Source organism: Vombatus ursinus, unplaced genomic scaffold (assembly GCF_900497805.2).
Source record: "Vombatus ursinus unplaced genomic scaffold, bare-nosed wombat genome assembly UNPS02006779.1, whole genome shotgun sequence".
Taxonomy (NCBI): domain Eukaryota; kingdom Metazoa; phylum Chordata; class Mammalia; order Diprotodontia; family Vombatidae; genus Vombatus; species Vombatus ursinus.
The window spans coordinates 515,127-539,919 of NW_020946557.1; the positions used below are offsets into that span (position 1 = coordinate 515,127).

The window sequence follows — 24,793 nt, forward strand, 5'->3', positions numbered from 1 at the left end:
AGACCCTAAAAAAGAGTAATTAACTCCATACAGAATCACAATTGTCCTGAGGATCACATGGCATCATTAAAATCTGAACTGCTAGAATGTAAGTGCCAGTGAGGATGTCGGAAGAAGCTGTTTGTCTAGTTTGCTATGATCCTGTCATTCAGGAGAGTCTGATCTATTGTATCTGATATTCCGTCTAATTTGTTTTGGGCCTCAGCGCAGGAGGCAACTGCCCGTTCTCACCATTGAATAGGTGCCCCCCCATGTCTCCCTAGATGTAAATGAGCCCCATAGCCTTACAAAAGTAAACATTTTATTGTGTTGTACATGAAATCCTTTTGTTTTAAGGATAGAAAAATACATCTGGCTAAACAGGAAAAAGATTCCTTAAGCAAATAGGGGGTGTTTGTCAAAGTCTACAGTTATTGCAGTGTGATTTACAGTACCTATTTGTGAAGGTGCTAAGGGAAACACCTTAGGTGATTTTTAAGAGGGGGAAAAATATCCGTACATCCCACCCAGCAGAAGGTTGAAGAACTCAGGGAGGCACATGCTGCTTCTGCCTCAGCATCAGTGACAGAGTCCATCTGGATACTGATGGTGCACAGTGCTCAAGAGAAGTTACCCATAGAAACAGCCATCAGCATGAGCTTGCGTCCACCACTCAGGTCCCCCATCCAAGAATGCTGTGGCATCCAGTCTAAATGAAGGCAGCAGCACCTTTTACCCCAGGCTCTTGGGCAGCTTCAAAGGGGCACCACCTGCAGAGTGGGTAGAGGCCCTCTTGGAGGAGGGACGTACTCCTCCTCCCTCAGGAGCCGAAGCAGGATGTTCTTCTTATTCCGTGGCCAGCTATAAACGTGGGTGTTCTGCAGCCACGTTGGCACATGCTCCTGTGGAGAGGGTGGGTTGTTAGAAAAAGCCTCTGGGTACCCCCACTTCCCCTCTAATACCCCCACCACCTCCAGCCACTCCTCATGCTAACTTCCTGGGACCACTGCCCTCAAACCTCAAGAGCTGGCTCATACTTGTTTTTCACCAAACTTGGTGGCGTTTTTGTTTAGTTTTATAAAAGTGGCGGGAGGGGTGGGGAAAGCTTACACCTGCAGCTCATCATATCTGAATCATGGAAACCACATGTACTGGGAATTTTCCATCAGGAAGACTCAACCTTCCCTTTAGGTTGTAATGCACTTTTCATCACCTTCACATGAAAGGGATGGTGCCAAGGTTGCTCTGAGTGATGTGGTTTTTCCCATGGCTAGACAGGAGAGGGGGAAGGAAAGTTTGCTGGGACTGTATGCTTCCTCTGACAACTTATCCTTTCACTCTAACAGTTCCTGTCTGTGCCTATGGTCACAGAACTGGATGGGTGGATAATAAATACAGCTCAATGCCTTACATACTAGTTGTTCCCAGTCTAGTAGCAAAAGTGTAAAGTCAAAACAGGCTGATAGTTCTTCTTATCCTTATTCTAATGCTGTCCTTAGGGTCCCTGCCATGAGACTGCCTAGAAGGTGAAGCTACCTTACATTAACTAAACTCTTACCTCAAAGTGCTGATGGTTAACCCCCAGTATGCTTAATTCCACCCATAGTAAACAATAGGACCTCAAAGTTCCAACGTACTTTAGTACCTTCCCATTATTACAATTTTTATTATCTGAGTCCTGTGGATCCTGTATTCTTCTCCCATTTCATTTTCACTTAAGTTCAGTTAAACATACTAAGCATAAACATATTGAATGCTAGGTGCTGGGGATACAGAGATCAAAATGAAACAAAGTGAAACTCCTTCAAGGAGTTTATATTCTACTCTGAGCATATATGTTCATAGAGAAGTAAATACAAGGTAGTCTCAAGGGAGAGCAATGACAACTCGGGGTAAAAAGGAAAATTCTCCTGTAATAGATGGTACCTGGGCCAAACCTTGAGGGAAGGTAGGGCTTCCATCTGGAGGAGGAAGAAAGGAAGGCATGTATCACAGGCACAAGGGAAGGGCTGTGCAAAGGCATGGAGATGCCATGTATAATACGGGGGCTTTTCCTTCATGCCACACACTCTTGGTGATTTTACCAATGCAATAATGTTAATCTCCCCTACTTTCTCTCCAGTAACTGCCAGATCTCTATCTTCCTACTTACTTTACCCTGACTTTCCTCATACTAACTTTTTATAAACACAAACATATATCCAACACGCTAGCTTGATCATTGATTTCACACTCTGCTACCTCACAAATCATTAAGGATGTCTCTATAGCTTGGCTACCTCCAGGTTAGGAAAGCTCTCCCTAATTCTTGGGCATAAAGATGACCTGCCCTGGGACCTGGGGCTAGTTCATGATTGACCTGGAAATTTTGATCCGCTCTGGGTCTGAAAAGGCCTTTTGGGGGTTAGACTGTCTCTGGGTTTCTACATTACATGGGTCTAGAACAAACCCATCTCCTGCCAAATTCCACTCAGTTGCAAACAATACCATAGAAGATGCCATTGGAGTATGCTTCCAGAGGAAGAATATGGACAATGGCTAGAGTGCCAGGCCTGGAATCAGGAAGACTCCTCTTCCTGAGTTCAAACATGGCCTCAGACACTTACTAGTTGTGTGACCCTGAGCATGTCACTTAGCCCTGTTTACCTCAGTTCCTCATCTATAAAATGAACTGGAGGAGGAAATGGCAAACCATTCCAGTATCTTTGCCAAGAAAAACGCCAAATGGAATCACAAAGAGTCAAATATGATTGAAAAATGGCTAAACAACAAAAAGATGTTCCTGTCTTCTCCAGAATAAGTCCAGAGATTTCCATTCTACAGTCATGGGTACCTACCCTAGAGCAAATGAAAATGGCCAATGCTGCCATCATATGGATAGATCCTCCAGGTCTCCTCTGGTTTGAGCTGGACCCTGGCCTTACCCCATGGTAGTTACATGAGAGGGTCAGAAGGCATCCACTGCCAAAGTAATCTTTCTTTCTTTCATTTATTTATTCTTTTTTAAAGTATTTTATTTTTTCTAATTACATGTAAAAATTGTTTTCAACATTCATTTTTTAATACAAAGTGATATTTCTAAAGCACAGGTCTCATCATTTCCTCTCTCAAGAAACTTCAGTGGGTTCCTGTTGCTCTTGGATAAAATACAAACTCCTCTGTTTGGCATTGAAAGACTTTCACAGTCTGTCTCTAACTTATTTTGCTAGACTGATTTCACATTACTCTTCCTCACACACTCTATGTTCCAGCCATAGAACATAGAACAAACAGCTTACTTGCTATTTCCCAATCACAGCATATCGCCTCCTGCCTTCATGCCTTTGTATATACCGTCTCCCAGGTCTGGAATGGCCTCCCTCTCAGCTGCCTGCACTGCTTGGAATCCTTGGCTTCCTTCAGAACCCAGTTCAAGCACCACCCCCTCTTAGCTCTTCTAAGACCCCTTAGCACTTCTCCCTCTTCATATTACTCTGCATATATTTTTCATTTACTTACCTGTATACATATTGTCTCCCCCACTGCATGCACAGTAGAACATAAGCTCCTTGAGAATGGAGACTTTTCATTTTTGTCTTACTGTCTTCAGGGCCTGTCACATTATTCTTAATAAATTCACCCACCCCCAGTTCATGCAGTCCCTCCATCATCTTGAGCTGGTACTATCTCCTAGAGCAAAAAGTCCTCACATGAACTGTGGCAGAACTCAATTTAAGGAGAGACCCCAATGGAATTCACTTATCCTTCCAGCTAATGAGTGTTGTACTAGATGAGCTTTTAGCTGAAATGTAACAAAACACATCTGTTGAACAGCCAGCAAAGATAGGCATATCCAAACAGTTGGCCTTTTATGTGTCTAGATAAGAGTATCAGATAAAATTCATGCTGCTCTATTTACTCTCATTGGTTAAAACAAGCCACTTCATAATGTGGAAGAAGGTTTTGGGGGGTAATTAACACAGTGATGGTCCTGCCAGATAAAGCCCTAAAACCCAACCAATCCAGGCCACTGAACCTAGTGGCCAAACCTCTTGATCTTTTGGCTTAACCTCACTTTCTGTAAGCACTGATAAAAAGTTGGCAGGTCTTTCCACTTCAGCATATGATAGAGCCAGATGACTCAAACTGTATTAATTATAAACTTTTTGGTTTTTACCTTCTTAGCGTTGGGGAAGAGCACAGGGATGAACCGAAAGTTCATGCTTCCTTGTTTTATGAACTCAATCTGCATCTGGAACCAGATAGATTTGGGGGTTTAATTGCAGGAATTAGTTTGAGAGGTTAATTAATGCTACCAGCACACACAGGCACAGGCAGTATTATGATTCTAATTTCCTTATTGCAGCACCAAGAGCTAATAATTTTAACTCTTTTCCTCTGCATGGTGCCATGCTAAGCAGTGGAGTGAAACATCAGTTACAATTTTTAAAAATATGATTTTCAAATTGCATAAATATGTTTTTCATAACAACTTTCCTTTAAAAAAAATCAGATGCCCTAAAAATGTTTCAAAATTATATAAAAACTGAGTTTCCAAGAAGTATATAGTGGAATAAGCACTGAACTTGGAATCAGAAGACCCGGGTTCAAGTGCTGCCTTTTACAAATATACCAACTGTAAGACCCTGGGCAAGTCTTTTTTTTTTTTGCTTTTTGGTGAGGCAATTGGGGTTAAGTGACTTGCCCAGGGTCACACAGTTAGTTAAGTGTCAAAGGCCAGATTTGAACTCAGGTCCTCCTGACTCCAAGGCTGGAGCTCTATGCACTGCACCACCTAGCTGCCCCCAGGCAAGTCCTTTAACCTCTTGGTAACACAGGTAAATCTCTCAGGACTATAAAGTACAGACAAATTGCCTATACATATATATTTATATATCAGTGGAGGGAGTTTTCGCATCAAGAGTTCCTCACAACAATAAAAGCACAGGTCCAAACTATTTTACAGGGCACCTAGGTAGCACAGTGGTTAGATCACAGGGCCTGGGGTCAGGAAGATCTAATTAAAATCCAACCTTAGACACTTACTAGATATGTCACCCTGGGCAAGTCACTTAACCTGTTTGCCTCAGTTTCTCTATCTGTAAAATGGAGCTGGAGAAGGAAATGGCAAACCACTCCAGTGTCTTTGCCAAGAAAACCCCCAAAAGGGGTCATGAAGAGTCGGACACGACTGAAAACAACTGAACAACAACAATAACAACAACCAAACTATTTCCTCCTCTTCCCCCAGGAATTTTTTTTTTTTTTTACAAATATCGTTTTCACATAACCATGCCCCCCCCAAAATCAGATGACCTAAATGATATACAAACTGAATTTTCAGGAATCATTATCAGCATAAAGGAGAAAGAACACTGGACTTGGAGTTATACTATGAAAGAATGATATTTTTAGAGCCATAAAAAGGGACCTCAGGGGACCTTTAGTCTAATCCCTTCATTTTACAGGTGAGGAAACTGAGGCCCAGGGAGATTAAGGCATTTACCCAAGTTTACATAGGTAGTAAGTATCAAACCAGAACCAGTACACTTTCTACTGCACCACGGATTCTTGGTCAAAAGAGCTGAGTTCAAGTGTAAACTCTGTTACCTAATAGCTGTCAGACTTTTGGGGCGACCATTTAACCTTTCTAAAGTTTCACTTTTCCCATTTGTAAAATGGAATATAGTTGCGCCACCTCTCAGGGTTGTTGTGTAGAAAATGTTTGGTCATCTGTAAAGAGCAGTACAAATGCGTGTCTGAGCATTAACAGCAGTGCAGGCCCGTAAACACCAGTGTACGGTGCTGGACACAGAGGTGAAGGGTGTCAGGTTTAAGGTGGCCAATAATTGGTGACCACCAGGTTGAAGCTAACTGTCAGCTGTAGTATAATTACATACAGTTTACCTTCACCCTGAGATAGATCTTTCTGGTCAACATGAATCATTTTTGCTCTGCTTTCTAACTTGCCTATGGGGACTTCTCCACCCCATACTGTGAAGTTGCAAGGTTCATTCCCCTGGAATTGCTTACTTGCTGGACAGGTCCCAAGGTGTCAGCTTATTTAGCAGAATTTGCCCTCCACCTGATCTCCCTATCAGTACTTAGGTGTGGTGGGAGGGTCCTGACACCATTGTGCATTTAACTTAATTTTCACCTATTTAGATCACACCTAGGCTAGTCAGTCCATAAATGTGTGGTGGTTTCATGTACATTTGCCTGGCTCAGCTGAGCTCTGGGGAGCTGGAGTAGGAACACTTCTGAATGTGTGTGTACCCCAGAAACTGGCACTGGACTGAAGCACTACCCACACACCAACTGTTGGCATGAGCTAGGTGCTTAGAAATGGAGAGAGCACACGTGGGTCCTAGGAGTATGCTTCCAGTCCCCAAAGGCTTCATTCTGTCAACTAATGACCAAGGAGTATGAAAACCCCGAGTTAGGTAATAATAGTGAGTCAGTTTACTCCATGGACTGGCACCGGTTTGGGACTCCAGCATGAAAAACTGTTGTCCTGAAACCAGAGACAATGCCTGTTATAAGTTTTTCCTTACCTCCTAATTTTGTCCTTTGATTCTGTCTCCTGCTTCCGAGACCAGATATAAGCCCCAAAATAAGTCATTCCTGTCTTTAATCCATCCTTTGCCCTATGTGTAGTGGAAAGAGCTCTGGATTTGGAGTCAGAGGACCTGGGTTCAAATCTCAGTCTACTCTTTACTAGCTATATGGGGATGGGCATGTTCACTTAACCCTCCCTGGGCCTCAGTTCTCTTATCTGTAAAATGATGGGGTTGGACTACTTTATTTCTTTGGAAATTAGAATTAGAGATTACCTAGTGACTAGAGATCATCTTTCATTTTATCCATGAGGAAACTGAGGTCCAGAGAGATTAAGTCTCCAACAACCCTTCCAACGATAAATTCTATGATTCTGAGCCCTGACAATTTATAGGCTCTCTTTCAAGAAAGAGGTGGAGCCAGTGATGACCTAGTGAGTTAAATACGAGCTATTCTGCCCCAATCCCTAAGTTCCCAACCTATTTGGAGTACCCAGACCTTTAAGGCCTGCTTCACTGTGCATCCCCCAATTGTGTTGTTGACTTATCTCAACCTTGCCTGGCCTCCTGGCTCTGGATCCTGCCCTTGTCCCCTTGTCTTAGGCAGAGATCCCTGATAGCAACTGCTCCAGTTCTCATTTCAGGTTCTTTGCCCCTGCCGTTGGTGAACAGGATGACCCCTAAGTACTGGAACAGTTTGAATTGGTGGCAGATGTTACTGATTAGCCCAGCACTCATTAGGCTCGGAATCTGAAGAACTTCAGAAGTGATCCAATCTCGTGTTGCCTAATCCAAATATACTGTAATTCATTCCCCACCCCCACACCCACCACCTTAGCAGCCGCTCAGGATCAGGGACTGAAAACTGGGGAGAAAAAGGAAGCAGGGAATGAGAGGAGCAGGGTAGATAGAAGGAAGAACGAAAAGAGTCAGCTTTAAGTAGGAAGGGCCTTCGGTAGTCAAAATTCGGGCTTCTTCACTCCTTTCATGAAGTTGGAGTGCTCATCATGCCCTAATTGCTTGTCTGCTGCAGAGCTCACCTACCAGTGAGCTGCTGGTGTTGATTTTAGGCAGGTGGGTGGAAAACCTGGCGCTAGTCCAACCTCCCACCTACAGCTTGAATCCCTTCTACTTTATCCCCAGGAGATGAGCATTCAGTCTTTTTTTTAATCTCTTCAGTAACAGTGACATCACTACTTACTAGAACAACCCTGTTACATTGGTAGACAACTCTGGTTGTTAGCTTTTGTGCCAAAACCTGTTTTCTCATAAGTCTCTTCAATCAGTCCTAGTTTTAAGTATTCTCTCCAGGCCTGCTGTGAAGTCGTACCTTCTGCACGTGTCATAAGAGAGGGCAGGAGAAGCAAATCTGACCTAATAATATTTTAACTCACACTTCACAGCATTTTCCTCAGAAACAAAAAGCAAATCGAGAATCGTGTGAGGTAGGTTGTATGAATATCATTACCCCCATGTTACAGATGAGGGAGCTGAGGCCAAGAGATAAGTGACTTGACCAGCATCATACAACTTGAAACTTGAACTCAAGTCTCTTGAATGCAATTTCAACACTCTCATAACTACATTTTGTTCATGGGGTCATCGATTTGGAGCTATAAAGGACCTTAGAGATCATGTATTCTAAGCCTCCTCATTTTACAGGGTGGATAAACTGAGACACAGCATGATGAAGTGAATTGCCCCAGGTCACGGAGTCAGGGAATGGTCAAGACAGGATATAAACGCAAGTCCTCCAACTGCAGATCCAGCGTCCTTTCCTCTACCGCATGATGCCTTCTACTCTAACCCCTCGTAGCAAGCTTTCAGTGTCTTTTTACACAGCCAGGCAAACACAATGCTGAACCCCAGGGAAAGAGATGTAATTTGTTAGAGAGAACGCTTATGTCTCCGGGAAGGTGAGCTATTGCAGCTTTTCTCAGCAATCCTGTCTGCCCAGGACTTACCATCCTATGGATGTACTTAGTATGTAAGCCATGCTCATCTTCGTCCAGCTGGGACTCTGCTCCTTCCACATCCTGTTTGTATTTGGGGCTGATTGCAATGATTATCATCACTGTCTTCTGTTAATGAGAGAGAGAGAGAGAGACGCACTTTTATGTACATGTAAAGTGTAGTCTGTTTGGTAAAGGCAGGTTGGAAACCCGCCAGCCAGGATCTTAAGTATCTCTTATGTGCTGAGGGAGGAGGACAAGTTTCATTCACTCAGGAAAGTAAAATGCATCACAATCCCTACTCTGTCCATCCACTTCTTTTCCCCACTCTCCTCTCCAATCAAATACTTGATTGTAAACGGCTGGAGGAGGCAGTCTCCAAATAGATATTTATTGACCACCGTTTTCTGTAGCTATCCTTAATAACCATCTTAGGAAGAGTTGCATTATGTAAGAGAAAAGTATTCGGCAGGATTCAGCCTCCATGCAGAAAGACTTTGCGTCAGCGTCAGTGATGAACTGCAATTCTGCAGCTAATGGCTGCTTTTCCTTTTGAATTCAGCTTAAGAATCTGAAGAAAGAGGTTCTCCTACACAAAGCAAACCCCTCCACACTTCATACAAAAGACCTGCATTGTAGGGAGGCTCCAGGCCCCTGCCAGCCCCCTGCAGAAAGGTTAGGTCAGCACCAACCAGATTGCAGCTGCAACACTGGTCAGCACCAACCAGGATGCAGCCGCAACCATCAATTTCTTTCCTGTTAAACTGCAGTGTCCTCTGCACGGAGCCTGGCCAGCGAGCCCGGGGAAAACAAATCACAGCTCAGTGAGCAGAGAACTGCTGTGGATGATTTAAGGGGCTTCAGAGATGACAGAGTACCCAGTAAGAGAACCTGCTCAGGAAAGCCCCAAGACTAAACAAAATGCTGAAGGATTGGCCGGGGGGGGGGGGGGGGGGGGGAACGACACCTCCCATTACACTGGATTTCCATTTTTCTCTATTGTTAAAAAAAAAAAAGTTTGCCTTGATTTTTATCAATCATCTGTGCCTGGTCTCTTCATTATTTCCAGTTTGCCAGTCTTTCCTTCCTCCACAGGATAATGTCACCTACCTTCTCATTCTCCCTCCTTCTGTCCTTGTCAAGCCATACCTCACAAGAGTGGTTTGGTTTTTTTTTTAGGGTCAGTCTAGGCTTTTAACACAGGCAAGAGACAGAGCTTCTGAACCAAACAACTAAGATTGTGTATCTCTTAGAATTCTGTGCTTCTTTTAAGGCTTAGCTCAAATAGCACCTCCAGCATGAGGCTCTTCCTAATCCCCCTAGTTATCCATCAACAAGCATTTATTAAGCACCTGCTATGTGCTAGGCACTGTGCTAAGCCCTAGGGATACCAAGAAAACCAAAAACATGGAGCCTTCCTCAAGAAACTCACATTTTAACAAGGGGGAACAACATGAAAATAATTATGTACACACCAGATATATAGTGTAATTGGAAAGTAATCTCAGAATGAAGATCCTTATAGCTGGGGGAACAGAGAAAGGCCTCCTGCCAAAAGACACAGTCAAGAGATGGAGCATTGTGTGAAAAACAGTAAGGAGGTCAGTATCTCTGGCTCATGTGATACATGGAGGGGAATAGCATATAAGAAGGCTGGAAAGGTAGGAAGAACCAGATTATGAAGAGCTTTTAAAGCCACAAAGAGGATTTTACATTTTATTTTGGAGGCAACAGGGAGACCCTGGAGTTTATTTAGTAGTTAGTATGCCCCCATAGTACTCTGTATTTACTTTGTATATGCTTTATATACATTTATATATATTTAGACATGTGTACACATCATAGTCCCGCCTCCCTCCACCCCCACTAGATTATAAACTCCTTGAGGGCAGGGACTAAGTTGTTTTCAGCTTTGTTTCCTTAGCACCTAGCACAATGCCTGGCATCTACTAGGTACTTAATAAAAGTCTGTTGGATGAATAAATGAATGAATCCATCCCAGGAAAGAATGAGTGGATCTTGTAGTTTTGGTGTTTGCTTACATCACGAAGGTAGCGCTCCATCCATTTGATGATGTCAATGCCTCGAACTCTATCCTCAAATATGTCTATCTGTAAGAAGAGGATTTGGGGAAGAGAGTGTTAACGAAGTTGACAGCAGATTCAGGTTGTGGGGAGACATGAATAGTAAGAGATTTTAAAAGTGCCCCAGATTGTTACTAATTATTTTGGGGTAGATGATGTGATTACAGGGGAAACCCATGTCTAAAGAATAAAAGAAAATTTCCTTAAAATACATTGTTCACCATTTGAATATTTAATATTCGTTATTAACATAGTTGTTACTTCTATTTATACAAGTACAGTAGCTCTCATACACTAAAGCTATCTCCAATTACATTTTTTTTTAAAGCTGAAAGTCTTAGTTGACCATAAACTTGATAGGTTAGTAATATTTAACAAACAAGCAAACAAAAATAAACATGATCCTAACAATGTAAAACATGGCAGAGCCAAGAATAATAGTTCTGCACTCTACATTGATTAGATGCCTAATTAGAGTATCGTCCAGTTTGGGCTTGGATATTTCAAAAAGGATTATGGAAAAACACGGTACTTTGCACGTGGAGTGGGGGTGGTGGGGGTGGCATTTAAATGTTAGCACAATGGAAAGAGCCCTGGATTTAGAATCAGAAGGTAATGGGTTCAAATCCTACCTTTGTCACTTACTACCTGTTTCATCTTAGGCAAATCACTTTTACTTTCCTGAGCCTCAGTTTCCTCATTTGTAAAATGATGGTATTGAACTCTATGGCCTCTAAGACTTTTTCTAACTCAGTCTATTATCCTATTTTAATACAGCATTAAAGATTTAAAAAATTTTTTTAACATTAAAGATTTTTAAAAAGAAATGAAATGTTAATATTAAACTAGGAGGAGGCCCAAGGAATAGTAACTAAAATGAGTCCTGTAATGAAAATAATTCTTATTATGAAAAATGATTATTTAGCCTGAGAGTGGGATTTGTGCAGTTTGATGGCTCTAATGGCTTCCAGTTTAGGAGTTACTCTTTAGAAGGTGCTTATTATTCTCCAGTTCCAGAGAGGACTAACTAGAACACCCCCACTTGGCAATATGTTATATAGGGGAAATGGTTGACTCCAGGGTGATTACATACTGGAACTGGCTCCCCAAAAGAGACTGTGAAATCTCTTTCCCTGTAAATATGCTATCTAAACCACCCTGCATACAATTGCCAGGTTGATATCCCTAAAACATTGCCTTTATCAAGTCCCATCTGACACTCACCTCCATGTTTTGACTCATATCTTCCGACCTCTCCATCCCTGCCAAATGTCCTCTCTGGTTCTTTTCAAAGACCAGTTCACGTCCCACTTTCTCCATGAAATTTTTGCAGATGAGTGCAATCTTTATTGAGTTCTCTTGCCTCTTGATTCCTTTTTAAAATCATTATCTGCCCAATAATTAGACAACTTCCTGTATGTAGTCAGGCTTGTCTTATTGGCCCTTCTTTATAATTGTGTGACCATGTTTTATCCTTGAAATTGGACTGTAAGCTCCGTAAAGAAAGAGATTGTGTTTCATAGTACATTGGTGTGCCCCATAATGCCTATAGACACATACTGGGCACTCAATAAATGCTGGTTGATTGAATCTCCCAAACAGCAAAGCTCCCATGGGGGTGTGGGGTGTGGAGAGGAAGCACAGGGTGGTAGAAAGTGAGTAATGAAATACCTGGGTTTGACTTACCCTTCTTACAACTTATTTGTTGTAGTTGTGCTAGGGCAATTCACTTGATCTTTCTGAGCCCCAGTTGCTCATCTGTAAGTTGGTGGTAATAATTCCTATAGTTGCCACCCCAACAGAGTTGCTGGGAGGGAAGCTCTTTGTCAACCTTAGCATACCTACTGAGAGTTGAGCTATTATTATGGGGTGAGCTATGGCTTTCATCTGCTTGAAACCTGGGGACTGGGCAAATGATAAGCATCTTCTGAAGTCCTTTGAGCAATGTGATTCTAGTAGTAATATTAACCCCAAATGTAAATTACTCAGTGATGGTAAATAAAGGAGGCACAGTCAGTAACCCTCTTAAGGGCTTAAGAGTGCCATCTTTGCTAGGTTACACTGGGACTACTGGTGACCTAAGTATGTGTCTGGGCTCAGCCTATGAATCTGTGCTAAGGACTTCACAATGGGAGGCTACCATAGTCATAAATAGCCCAGGCAGTCCCAGATTGGCAAGGAGGCCACAAAAGGACACAGGCCTGCTCCAAAGGTGATCTGTTTATTTTGCAATTAACCAAGAGTAAGGGAGGAAGGGGGTAGGAGGAGTTGGACACTGCCTTTTGAACCTTTTTTCGTGGTGCTCTGGAATTTGACCTCAGTGCACACTAGACCAAGACTTTTTTTTTTAAATTTCAGCAACGAGAGTGATATGCTGCTAGTTACTCAGTAACAAGGCCATTGTGATTTTATTACAATATGTGCACTAATTTTTTAAAACTTTTGAGAGATTCCTAGACCAGTTAGATTTTATTAGAAGAAAATGATGAATTTAAATAGATACCTCTGTGAAGTGATACTAAGTAATTTTGAAAAAGAAAATTTAAGTGACAAGTGTCCCCTCTTTACCCTCCCTTTTCATCCTACAAACTGCCTATTTTTTATGCATTTCTTCAATTTTGTACCATCTTGCAGAATGTAATCATCAGCAATTAATATTTATTGCCTTCCCACAGAGTACGCAGAGGACTTCATAGGAAGGAAAAGAGAGGCCTCTTTTCACGTAAAAATCTGCAGCTCCTTGTGGTGTGATTTCATTTCTCCAAAGAGCCACCACCATGGTCTTGCCTTGAGTTCCACTGAATCAAGGAACTGTGGTGGGGCAAGAAGGGTCAGAATTTTCTGAGCTTCCTGAATTGGCCCAAGATCACACAATAACTAGGGTTAAATTTTTTGTTTCCAGATTGCTTGGTCTAGTGAAGAAAGAATCAGAGCACTGGATAGAACTAGCCAATTATGCCCCATCCAGAAAGAAGGTGGGGGGGGGGTAGGCAGAGAGAAGGGAGACAGCATATGTTCGGAGGTAAACCTGAACTGTGGTGGTGCTATTTAAAGTGGCCTAAAATTAAATGGAACCAAGGTATCCTGCCTTTCCCCTTCCTCCATTGCCTCTGACCATATAGCCCCATGTTCACATGAGGGTTGGTCACTTAGGACCAATGAATAAATAAATCTATCTGCAAGGCTGAGTTAGAGCAATTTTCCTTTGGGGCCATTGTTTTTAATATAGCATCACTTCTAGCTAGAAGGGAGTAGTCCAAAGGCATTACTATTTGGTATATAGTTGTGGAAATGGAACTGTTCCTGTGATTTCATTGGTGCAGAGAGCTCTCAGAGGGGAACTCCCTCTACCAAACAGTTTCTTTTATGAAATTTACAGTGGGGATAATTGCCTGGGGGCATTAAGAGATTAAATGATTTTGTTGAGAGTTACAGAGCCAGTATTTGCATAGGCAAGACTTGAACCCAGGTCCTCCTGAATTTGAGATTGGCTTTCTATCTACTATATCACATTACCTCTCAGTGGCAAGCAAGGCTTATGAAATGAAAGGAGAAGCTCATGGTATCCCATATCACAATGAGCATAACCACATTGGTCAGAGTTAGCAGGTTGAGGAGAGTAGCTGACAACTGGAAGGCAGACAAAGTGTTTTACATACTTCTCATTGCAGCCTTTTGAGATGGGGATTACAGGCACTATTATCCCCATTTTCCAGATGAGAAAACTGAAGTTCATGGATGTAAAGTGACTTGATTTTATGATTACACAACTAGTAAGTGTCAGAGGTGGGATTTGAACCCAGGCCTTGATGAGTCTAAGCCCAGCTGTCTATCTAATCTACCATGCTTCTTCTTGATAAAATATGTACCAGAAGTTCTCTATGCTTGTTAGGTTTTGGAGGAGATTCATGCATGTTTTCAGTGGTATTAAAGTAATTTCAAAAAAGCACACAGGAAACACCGAGAGAGAACTTGAATAATTTCAAATTTACCTAAACCCACAACCATTAAATTTGTATTCAGATGAAACATAAATAAGACAGTTTAAAATGTCAACAGCTAGTTGCTTTATTTATCTCTCTCCTCTTTTTGATTCATTATCTTATCTCCCTTGCTGTTCCATCTTCTCTTTGGATAAAGTACTTACAGCAGTTTGAAATCCATTTACCAACAAAAAGTTCACAAATTTCACGACCTCTCCAGCTGTGTCCACAGAGTAGGTTATGAAGACTTTTCCTAAGAGAGAATTTTTCACATAAATTAGAAACTAGCCAAAGCACTCAATTCAAAAAAACAGGATTGAATTTTATACAGTTTCAATTGTTCCTCTGTAAAAGGAAACCTGTCTAGTCCATTGATAGTATTATGCCTAGTGGGGGCAGCTGAATTGGCCTAGTATCCTCTGAGTTCTCCTCCCTCTCCAATCCAAGAAGGCTAAAGTTACTTGGGTACATTAGCTCAGTCAAGTAGGGGGATAGGGGAATTGGAAAAGGTGAGTTCAAGAGGCAGGTGACTGATAGGGGTATCACTTACTGACCAAAGGAAGGTAAAGCCTCTGGTTCTTGCCATGTGGGCATCAGTTGAACCAACTGCTAATATTTAGCTTGGAAAAGAAAAGACTATGGGGGGGACATGTCTTCAAATATTTGAAAGGCTGTCATTTAAAGAGTGTTTAGTGTTATTTGGTATCTTAAAGTAAAACCAGGAGCAATGAATAGAAGTTGCAAAGAGCAAATTTAAGTGTAGTTCCAGGAAAAACTTTTTTAAAAAAAAATTTATGGTATTTTTTTAATTACATGTAAAGACAAATATTAACATTCAATTAAAAATTTTGAGTTCCCAATTTTCTCCTTCCCTTCCTCACCTCCCCCTCTCGAAGAGGAGAAACAATTTGATATAAGTTATATATGTACAATCATGTAAAACATATTTCCATATTAGTCATGTTGTGAAAGAAGAAACAGACCAAAGGAAAAAAAAGACACACACATAAAATAAAGTGAAAATACTATGCTTTGATCTGCAGTCAGATTCTTAGTTCTTTCTCTGAATGTGGATAGCATTTTCCTCATGATTCCTTTGGAATTGTCTTGAATCACTGTATTACTGGGAAAGAGCTAAGCCATTCGTAGTTGATCATTGTACAGTATTGCTGTTACTGTGTTCTCTTGGTTCTGCTCACTTCACTTTGCATCAGTTCATGGAAAAACTTCTTAACAATTAGAGCTGTCTAGAAGTGGTATGCGCTTTCTTCAGAGGTAGTGGCTTCCCTCACCTTGGAGGTCTTCAAAAAGAAACTGGACAAGCACTTGTTGAGTACATTATAGTAGAAATTCCTTTTAGGTACGAGTTAGATGATGTGACTGCTAAAGTCCCTTCTCACACTAAAATTATGGAATTCTATAGTGGAAACCACTGGACCTTAGGGGTCTTAGAAACAGTTGCTTATATGGCCAAAGGAGGATAAGGCATAAAAATCACATAACTAGAAAAGACTTCCTTATAGCTCATTTAGTCTCTTCTAGTATTTTACAGATGAGAAAACTGAGGCCCACAGAATAACCTGGGTAATGTGCCCAATGTCCCACAAAGAATAAGTAGCAGAGTCAGAATTCAAACCCAGGTCCTCTCACTCTGCACCCAGTGCTCTTTCATACTCTAAGCTTAGAGGGGCCTGCCTACAGATATTCTGAAGGCTCAGAAATCATGTGATGGCTTTAAAACAGTACCCAGAGTCTGCCTTACCCTTGTGATGAAGACATCACTGTCTGCTTACAATCATACTTGGTACTGTGCCCAAGCAACTCTCTGTGTCCTTGAATATGACAACAGAGCTGGGAATCACTAAGTGAGTTACCCTAGGGAAATGTATACGAACAGAGAGCTACCTGCTGAGCCCTTTTTCATAGCCTGACACTCTCTGATGTCCTGATGCTCTTTCTTGACTACCTCAGGGGAGTAGGGGTGGGAAGGTAGGGCAACTTCAACTATTTATTAGGTACCTCCTGTTTATACATTGGGCACTGGAGGGTGATACAAAAATTAAATTAGACATATTTCCTACCCCACAGAGCTCAGAATCCACTAGGTAAATACAACACATATATAAATAACTACAATATAAAATGCTATATGGTAAGGGCACAAGAGAAATGTAAACTAAGTGATATGTCAAGATGTGTTGGGGAGGGAAAGATCTTCATTAATTGGGGGAATTAGGAACAAAGGCTTCATGAAGAAGATGGCAATGGAATTGGGGGTAGAGGTTGGGGAGAAGGGCATTCCTGGCAGAGGGAACAGCAGGAACAAAAACATGGAGGTAGGAAAATGATGGATGTTTCTGATTTGTGATTCTGTGTAGATTTAAGAAGCATCTGTTCAGAGATTATAGTTGAAGGTGTAGACACAGATGAGTTTAATAAGGGATATGATGTAAGGGGTAAAAGGCCTAAGAATAGAACTTTGGGGAATAGGACTATTGAGGAAGCAGTGTGATAGAGTGGGAGAATGATTTCTGAACTTGGAATCAGAAAGACCTTGTTTCAAATACTGCCTCAGTAGTAACCTATTAGCTATGAATGAGTTGTTTAACCTTGGAGAGCCTCAGTTTTCTCATATGTAAAATGGGTGTGATAATATCACCAACCTCACAGAATTGTTGTGAGGATGTTTATAAAGTGTTTTACAAGCCTTATATATATATGAATTATTATTTTAAGAGGTCAGGAAGGGTTCAATAAGAGATCTGAGGGTAAATGAGAAAGGCAGAAGGAGAACTAGCAGCAAATGGTTCTCAGAAACCAAAGGAGGAAAGTACATCCAAAAGGTGTGGGTAATCATTAGTGTCAAATACTACCAAGAGTTCAAGGAGGGTCAACTGAAATATATATATATATATATGTATATATATATACACATACATACATATATATGTATATATACATACATACATACACATATATATATACATACACACACACACACACACACATACACACACACACACACACACATATACACACATACATATATATATGTACATATATTGGACCTGGCAGTTAAGGAAACTATTGGTACCCTTTAGGAATAGGAATGGAAGCAAAACATTAAGGGATTGAGAAATTAGTGGGTTGGGAAGGAGTAGAAGTGTTGGATACTGATGACTTTTTTCAAGAAGCTTAGCACAACAAAAGGCAAGAGTCATGGCTTGGTAGCTGGGTGGAGCAAAAGGATCAGCAAATGGCTTTTTTAGGATTGGGGAAATCTAAACATTTCTTTAAGCACATGGGAAGGAAATAGTGGGGAAGGGAACTTGAGGATGCATGGGAGAAAGTGGATAATTGATGTTGTAACATCATGGAGAGTGTAGGAGGAAGAAGTGTCAAGAAGTAGAAGAATTAAAGAGATCATAAAAATGGGAAAAGGACCCACATGTCCAAAAATATTTATTGCAGCTCTTTTTGTGGTGGCAAAGAATTTGAAATGGAAGGGATGCCTATCAATTGGGGAATGGCTGAACAAGTTGGTGTATATTAATTTAATGGAATACTACTGTGCTATAAGAAATGATGAGCAGGTGGACTTCAGAAAAACCTGGAAAGACTTGTATGGACTGATGCTGAGTGAAGTGAGCAGAACCAAGAAAACGTTGTACACAGTAACAGCCACGTTTTTCAATGATTAGCTTTGATAGACTTAGCTCTTCTCAGCAATGCAAAGATCTAAGACATCTCCAAAAGTCTCATGATGGAAAATGCTATCCACATCCAGAGAAAGAACTATGGAGTTGGAATGCAGATCGAAGCATACTATTTGCTTTTTTTTTTTCCCTTCTGTTTTATTTTGTTTCTTCTTTCTTGTGGTTCCTCCTATTGATTCTATTTCTTCTTTACAACATGACTAATGTGAAAATATGTTTAATAGGATTGTATATGTAGAGCCTATATCAGATTGCATGCTGTCATGGGGAGGGGGATAGAATTTAAAACTCAAAAGCTATAGAAGTGGTTGTTGAAAACTAAAAATAAATTTAAAAAAAAGTAGAGGAATTAGCAAAGAGTCAGGAATATATTGTCCTTTAAGACAGGAGGGAAGGAGTAGAGATTGGGTTAAGATACTGACAAGTTTGGAGGTATGATGAAGAGGAATTGAAGGAGCTCACACTGAATAACTTTTCTCATAAGAGACAGATGAGGCATATGCTATGAGTGTAGGAGGTTGGGGATATGAAGAGTTAATAAAGTAATTGCTATGACTGATGATTTGGAGACTCAATGAGGAGTGGAACACAAGCATTGTTGAGTAGCAGAGAGGGTCCAGCTAAGGTTATACACTATAAATTTGTACCTGGCAAAACCATCATGATTTTGTGAGTTTACTTGATCACTTTGATCATTACAGGAACATTGTTGAAGAAATCAGATGGTGGGTGTTAAGAATTAGCAGGGCAAGAATGATGGAAAAGTCAGCATGTTAGAAATGATATCAAAATAAACAGTGACATTACCAAAGATGATGATGGTAGGGAATAATATGGAAACAAAGACAGGGAACCAAATGCTAATGCCATTGATAAAGCTAGGAGAATATCTGTCTGAAAGTTGATAAATAACAATAACAAAAAGGGAATTAGAGTTTTATAGATTGCATGGACTTCACAGTAGGAAAGGTTATTGAATCATGTTGACAGATGAATAGTCTGGATGTGGGAGTGGAGAACAAAAAAATATACCAACCTTTCTTCCTGGCCATATAAGGTGGGTCAGAATTGGGAAAAGAAGAAGCCTCCATTGGAGAATATTTGGAGAGATGTGCTCTAGAAAAGTCAGCTTTCTGTTAAAGTGAGGAGTTTGCAGAAGTTCCAAAAGGCACACAGTTGAATGGACTGGGGTAGGGGACAGAGGACAAGAGTTGGTCAGAGGGAAAAATAGAGTTGTACTGACTGTGGATGAAAGTTTGGTAAGTGATAGTACAATTTTGTAATTCACATCTAGTGTGATAAAACTTGATGACAAAGATTGAGGGATCTCATAGCATAGGGGGTAGAATGGTATAGTGTGTTGGTAGTAGGGGAAGATAATTGTTAAGTAGGTTAGAAATTAGTCTCTGGAGTTCATAGTATTAATTAGATCCAAAGTTCTGTTTGGGGGCGGGGGGGGGGGGGGGTTGGTGGCCTGTATGGGATCTCATCCTTGGGTGGTTTGGGGGCTTTTTAAACGATGTCTACAGGGATTCTAAGAGGGGAACAGTGGGGAGGAATAATTAACCAATGGCCTGCGTAAGAGTCACGATGTAGTTGAAAATCTACAATACTAGGCAGTAAGAGAAATGGCTATGTGACCTTGGGCAAATCACTTAAACTCTCTAGACCTCAGTTTCCTCATCTGTCAGTATTTATGTTACCTACATCACAGGGTTGTTGTGAGAAAATTGCTTTGAAACCTTGACTGATATACATTGGAATGCTTATTACATAAAATGTGGATACTAATTTTTAGGGACACATGTTATGTGGTGGTGGGGTGGAGATGGGAGAGAAGCAGGAATTAATTCTCCTTTTGTTGTTCAGTCGTTTTTCAGTTGTGTCCGACTCTTTGTGACCCCATTTTGGTTCTTTTAACATGCTCTAATTACAAACCTACATGTGTAGAAACTAAACTAACCTCCTTTTTAATTTTGAGAAAACAAAACAAAAAACAAAACATATTCTGAATGGAAAAGAAAATGTATCCATGGTAAAGGAATCTTCCAAGGCAGTAAAGGAATAAATAAGACAGACATGGACCACACATTTCCATTCCCCTAGTGATCAGTAAACCCTACAGGGTTTTATTTTAGGCCTGGTTCTGAGAAGCACCCAGACTTGGAAAATGCTTATTGGAATCATCTGGGTTTCTCCAGTAAGCACAACAGAATGCAACAATTCCATGAGAAATGCTTGTTTTTATAAGGTTTCTGGAATTCACAGTCCTGCCTGACCTTAATATGAGAACATTTTGGTGATATTTCAACATTTCTGGTTCTGTCCAGGAAAAAAATAGAGGGGAAGAGGAATCACCATCTGACACTGGGCTGAATGTCTTTTTGAATTAAGTGTTTGATTGTGAAGCCTTATGGAAGATGTTAACCCATTTTTCCAAACCCAATGTCTCATCCCTCCAGAAAATGACCTCTTTCTTGATGGTTGCTGCCAATTTATGGTGAAATGTGAGGTCCTTGGCCAATGCCAAGCACACACACATGCAGACAACTGATCAATTCAGATAAGCAGCGAGGCAGCTTAGGACACATTTAGAAGAAGGGAGGGAGAAATGGGTATTCTTTTAAAAGAAAATCCAGTAGTGAGCAATTCCTGACTGTGACTGATGGCCCTTACAGGGTTACCCAACAAACACTTGCTTAATCCCCGGTAACTTTTAAAGCAAAACAATTCCTTTTATTGGGATTATTTGAAATATCCCAAGACTGGGGATTATGAAGCATCAAGAGTGACCAGAATAACAAGATTTCACAACAAAGAAGAGAAACCAACATGCACACAACTTACGCAGTTCTTCCGGCAAATTGCTTGTTTTCAAAGTCCTTCTGATGGCAGGTGTACTGGGGGGTCTTGGGATGGCAGCTGGGGAAGGAATCTGGTTAATCTGGGGTCTGAAGTCAGCAGGATACTCATAGGATTCATCCTGAGCAGCAGCTTGGTGAGGTGGCTGGTTATATATCTGACCCCTGGGAAGGAAACAAATAATGGAAAATGCATATTCTGCCAAAGAAAAACTATGGGGTACACAATGTCTTTGAGAAATACAAGACGATAGTTGTCTCCTGTACTTCTGTCCTTTTTATCAAACCTGGAGATGAATAGAGTTTTGATGTGACTTTAAATATTTACAGATACCCTACTCTATCCAAGACTGTGTGCTAGAATTATTGAGGTTGGGGAAAGGGAACCCCAGCTATTGGGGAGGATATGCCAGAGAATTTTAATTATTTTTTGGTCTTTTAACTTGCGTGATATTTAGTGGGTTTTTCCCTATATCTGCATATACCTCTGTCACGTGTATATGTATGTCAGCTCTCAATACTAAGCCCAGTACTTGGCACCACATAGTAAGTGCTTAATAAATGCTTCAGTCATTCATTCATTCATTTGGCAACATTTATACCTTTTCCTGTTATCAGGGAAAGAGGGCCTATATGGAATAGTGGATAGTCAAGAAGATCTGAGTTAAAGTACAACCTTTGATCCAAATTATCTTTGTGACCATGGGCAAACTGGCTAACTAACATATATTTAAGGAGATATATTATATACTATATATATGTCATACATATATATATACACATACACACACATGTGTATATATGTGGTGTGTGTATATATACACACATAAATATCTATATACTTAAATATAGATTGGTCCTTTGTTACCATGCTTCGGTTGCCTTCTCCTTCCATCCCTTTCATCCCCTTTGTCCTCCTGGTGAGTTCTTCCTGGAACCTCCATTTTGAGAAAGGGCCCAGACAAGCTATCCTTCATTCTCCAGACTTCACCACCATGCCCTCTCAGGAGTACTGCTCCCTTGACTTTTTCAACTCCGTTTTTATGTGTTGTCTTCACCTATTAGAATGCAAATGTTTTGAGGCCAGGAACTATCCTTTTTGCTTATATGTCTATCCCCAAAGCTTTGCACAATAGTGCTTGTTGACTTGACTTTTATCTGATTAGGACAAAAACCTTTTATATTTGAATTCGACTTCCATGTTGTTTGTGTTGCTTTTGTAGCAAGCCTGTGTAGTCTTCCCACAATTTAGAAAAGGAAATAGAGGAAACATTTCTCTTTGAAGTCTTATCTCACCCAACTGCAGAAGGCTTTTGTGTTATCTTCAGTACTGTTTAAAAAACTCTATGATTTCATCTATATGTGTACTCCCTCCATTGTTGCAGATTGCATCCCCTTCATACTTTACTAAACAGTTTCATATGTTGTGGCTAAAATGAAAATGATTTTGTAGACAACATTTGTAGCCAGTGAACCCTCACTTCAGGTGCTTCACATGACAGACATGGAGTCTATCACTGGACCCATACTTTCCAGTTGGTAGAGTCTACCAGAATTTTTATTCCATCGGCATAGCATTTGAAAGTTAAAGGTTGCCTCTACAGCACAAGAAGATACAGAGTGGAGTTTTATGCTCCTCATTGGGCTTATAAGATTGCACAGGATTTCAGCTCTAGTTGGTACGTTTTAGGGAAAAAAACAAACTCATACTTTGTATTTTGGTGAATATAGGGATGAAGTAATGGGAAATGTTCCTTGATCAAAAGAGAATCTAGTATCATTTCTTTTTCCCCAACAAAACTCTTTACTGGTCTGGACTAGTCCGTGATAAAAGAATCATTGCTTAGTTGATGAAACAGAAGATAGGACGTTCTCCAGCACTAAGCATAGTACCTGGCACATAATAGGTGTTTCATAGATGCTAGTTGACTGAATGATAGACATTCTAATAATACCAAGTAAACACAGACACACAGACACACACACACACACACACACACATACATAAAACCCCCTTTTTACATTTAGTTAGTTGGCTAGATGATATGTCCTGAATTTTTCGTCTAATTAAAAAATAACAGAATTTTTCTAATTTTTTGGATTTATTCTGCCCATAGTACCCACCACAAGGAAACTAGCCCCAACAAACTTTTAGCAAGTACAACAGATGATTCAAAATCTCCTACAACTATTCAAAACCTAATTTATCTCATGATGATGCTTGAAAATAATTTTGTTTCTTTAGAATTTCAGCTATTCTTATGTCAGTCTTGTTTATAATGCTTTAAATCTCTTATATAATATCATTTAAAGGGGAAATATCAACTGTATTAAATTAAAGTAATTGGTAACAAGAATTTAAATGATGCTTATGATCTTTTTATGTGTCTTCTAACTCATTAATAAGAGGGAAAAATAAGGAACACAGGTATGTTTTTTATCTTATCATTTAAAAGGATTTTTTTTCACAATGAATGCTTGGAGGTTAATTGGCAAATTTTTGGAGAAAACTAATTTTAATAGTCTCAACCAGTTCTATAAAAGCAGAAATTTAATGTATTAATTTGTGTGAAGAAGAAAGGATTTGCTTAAGTAAAGGTACATTTCATCCTAACTCCTGTTCAAACTATCATAAATTAGTTTGGCTTAAATTAATGAGATTCAGAAAAATATTCAGTACTGTCCCAGTGCTGTCTAATTTTGGACATATAGCTTTCTTTAGAGATAGAAAACTTTAAAAAGGATTCAAAGGAGGCCAATGATCAGGGATTGAGGTTTAAGTGGTTGAAGAATTACAACGATGAATAAAAGCTTAAGAAACTCAGATTATTTTGCTGAAAAAAAGCATAGGGAAGGGAAGGTAATAAACATTTATATAGCACCTACTATGTGTCAGGTACTATGTTAAGCACTTTTTACAAATGTTATACCATTTGATCCTCATGACAACCCTGGGAAGTAGGTTGTATTATTATCCCATTTTAAAGTGAAGCAAGCATCATTTGTGACTTGCCCAGGGTTACACAGTTAGTAAGTATCTGAGGCTAGATTTAAGTTCTCGTCTTCTTGACTTTAGGGCCAGTGCTATATCCATTGTGCTGTGAGCTGCCATCTTAAATCATCCATGGGGTAGATGATGTAATGTCAGTGTGTCAAGAAACATTAATTAAGTTCCTACTACGTGCCAGGCACTGTGCTAAGCACTTAGGATACAAACAAAGGCAAAAGAGTGGAGTAGAAATCCCCACTCTTAAGGAGCTCACAGTCTAATGGGGAGACAACATGCAAACAACTTAATATACAAACAAGCTATGTATAGGATAAATTTGAATTATCAACAGAGAGAAAGAATTAAGAGGCATTGAGAAAATCTCCCTGTAGAAGGCAGAAATTTATCTGAGATTTAAAGGAAGCCAGGAAGCAGAAATTAAGAGAGAACATTCAAAGCATGGGGGACCACCAGGGGAAGTGTCCAGAGTTGAGAGATGGAGTATCTTGTTCTAGGAACATCAAGGAGGCCAGTGTCTTTGGATCAAAGAGTACATAGAAGTAAGTAAAATGACAGAAGACTGTAAAGATTGAGATAAGAAGGACTTTGAATGCCAAATAGAGGATTTTATATTTGATCCTAGAGGTGATGGGGAGAAGAGGAAATGGGGGAGGGGCAAATGACATGGTTGGA

The 24,793-nt window shown here is 40.3% G+C and overlaps 1 protein-coding gene across 1 annotated transcript in view; it reads right to left on the reverse strand.

Moving 5' to 3' along the window:
• Positions 1–281: 281 nt before the first annotated feature.
• TRAF3IP2 (TRAF3 interacting protein 2) overlaps positions 282–24,793 on the reverse strand; it is a 68,373-nt gene continuing 43,861 nt past the window's right edge. Inside the window, exons 5-10 of the mRNA XM_027848634.1 lie at positions 21,098–21,276; positions 14,699–14,787; positions 10,510–10,578; positions 8,480–8,596; positions 4,136–4,210; positions 282–881 (exon numbers count right to left, since the gene is read on the reverse strand). Coding sequence (XP_027704435.1) covers positions 735–881; positions 4,136–4,210; positions 8,480–8,596; positions 10,510–10,578; positions 14,699–14,787; positions 21,098–21,276 — 676 coding nt within the window. The 3' untranslated portion in view covers positions 282–734. The remainder of the gene's footprint in view (positions 882–4,135; positions 4,211–8,479; positions 8,597–10,509; positions 10,579–14,698; positions 14,788–21,097; positions 21,277–24,793) is intronic.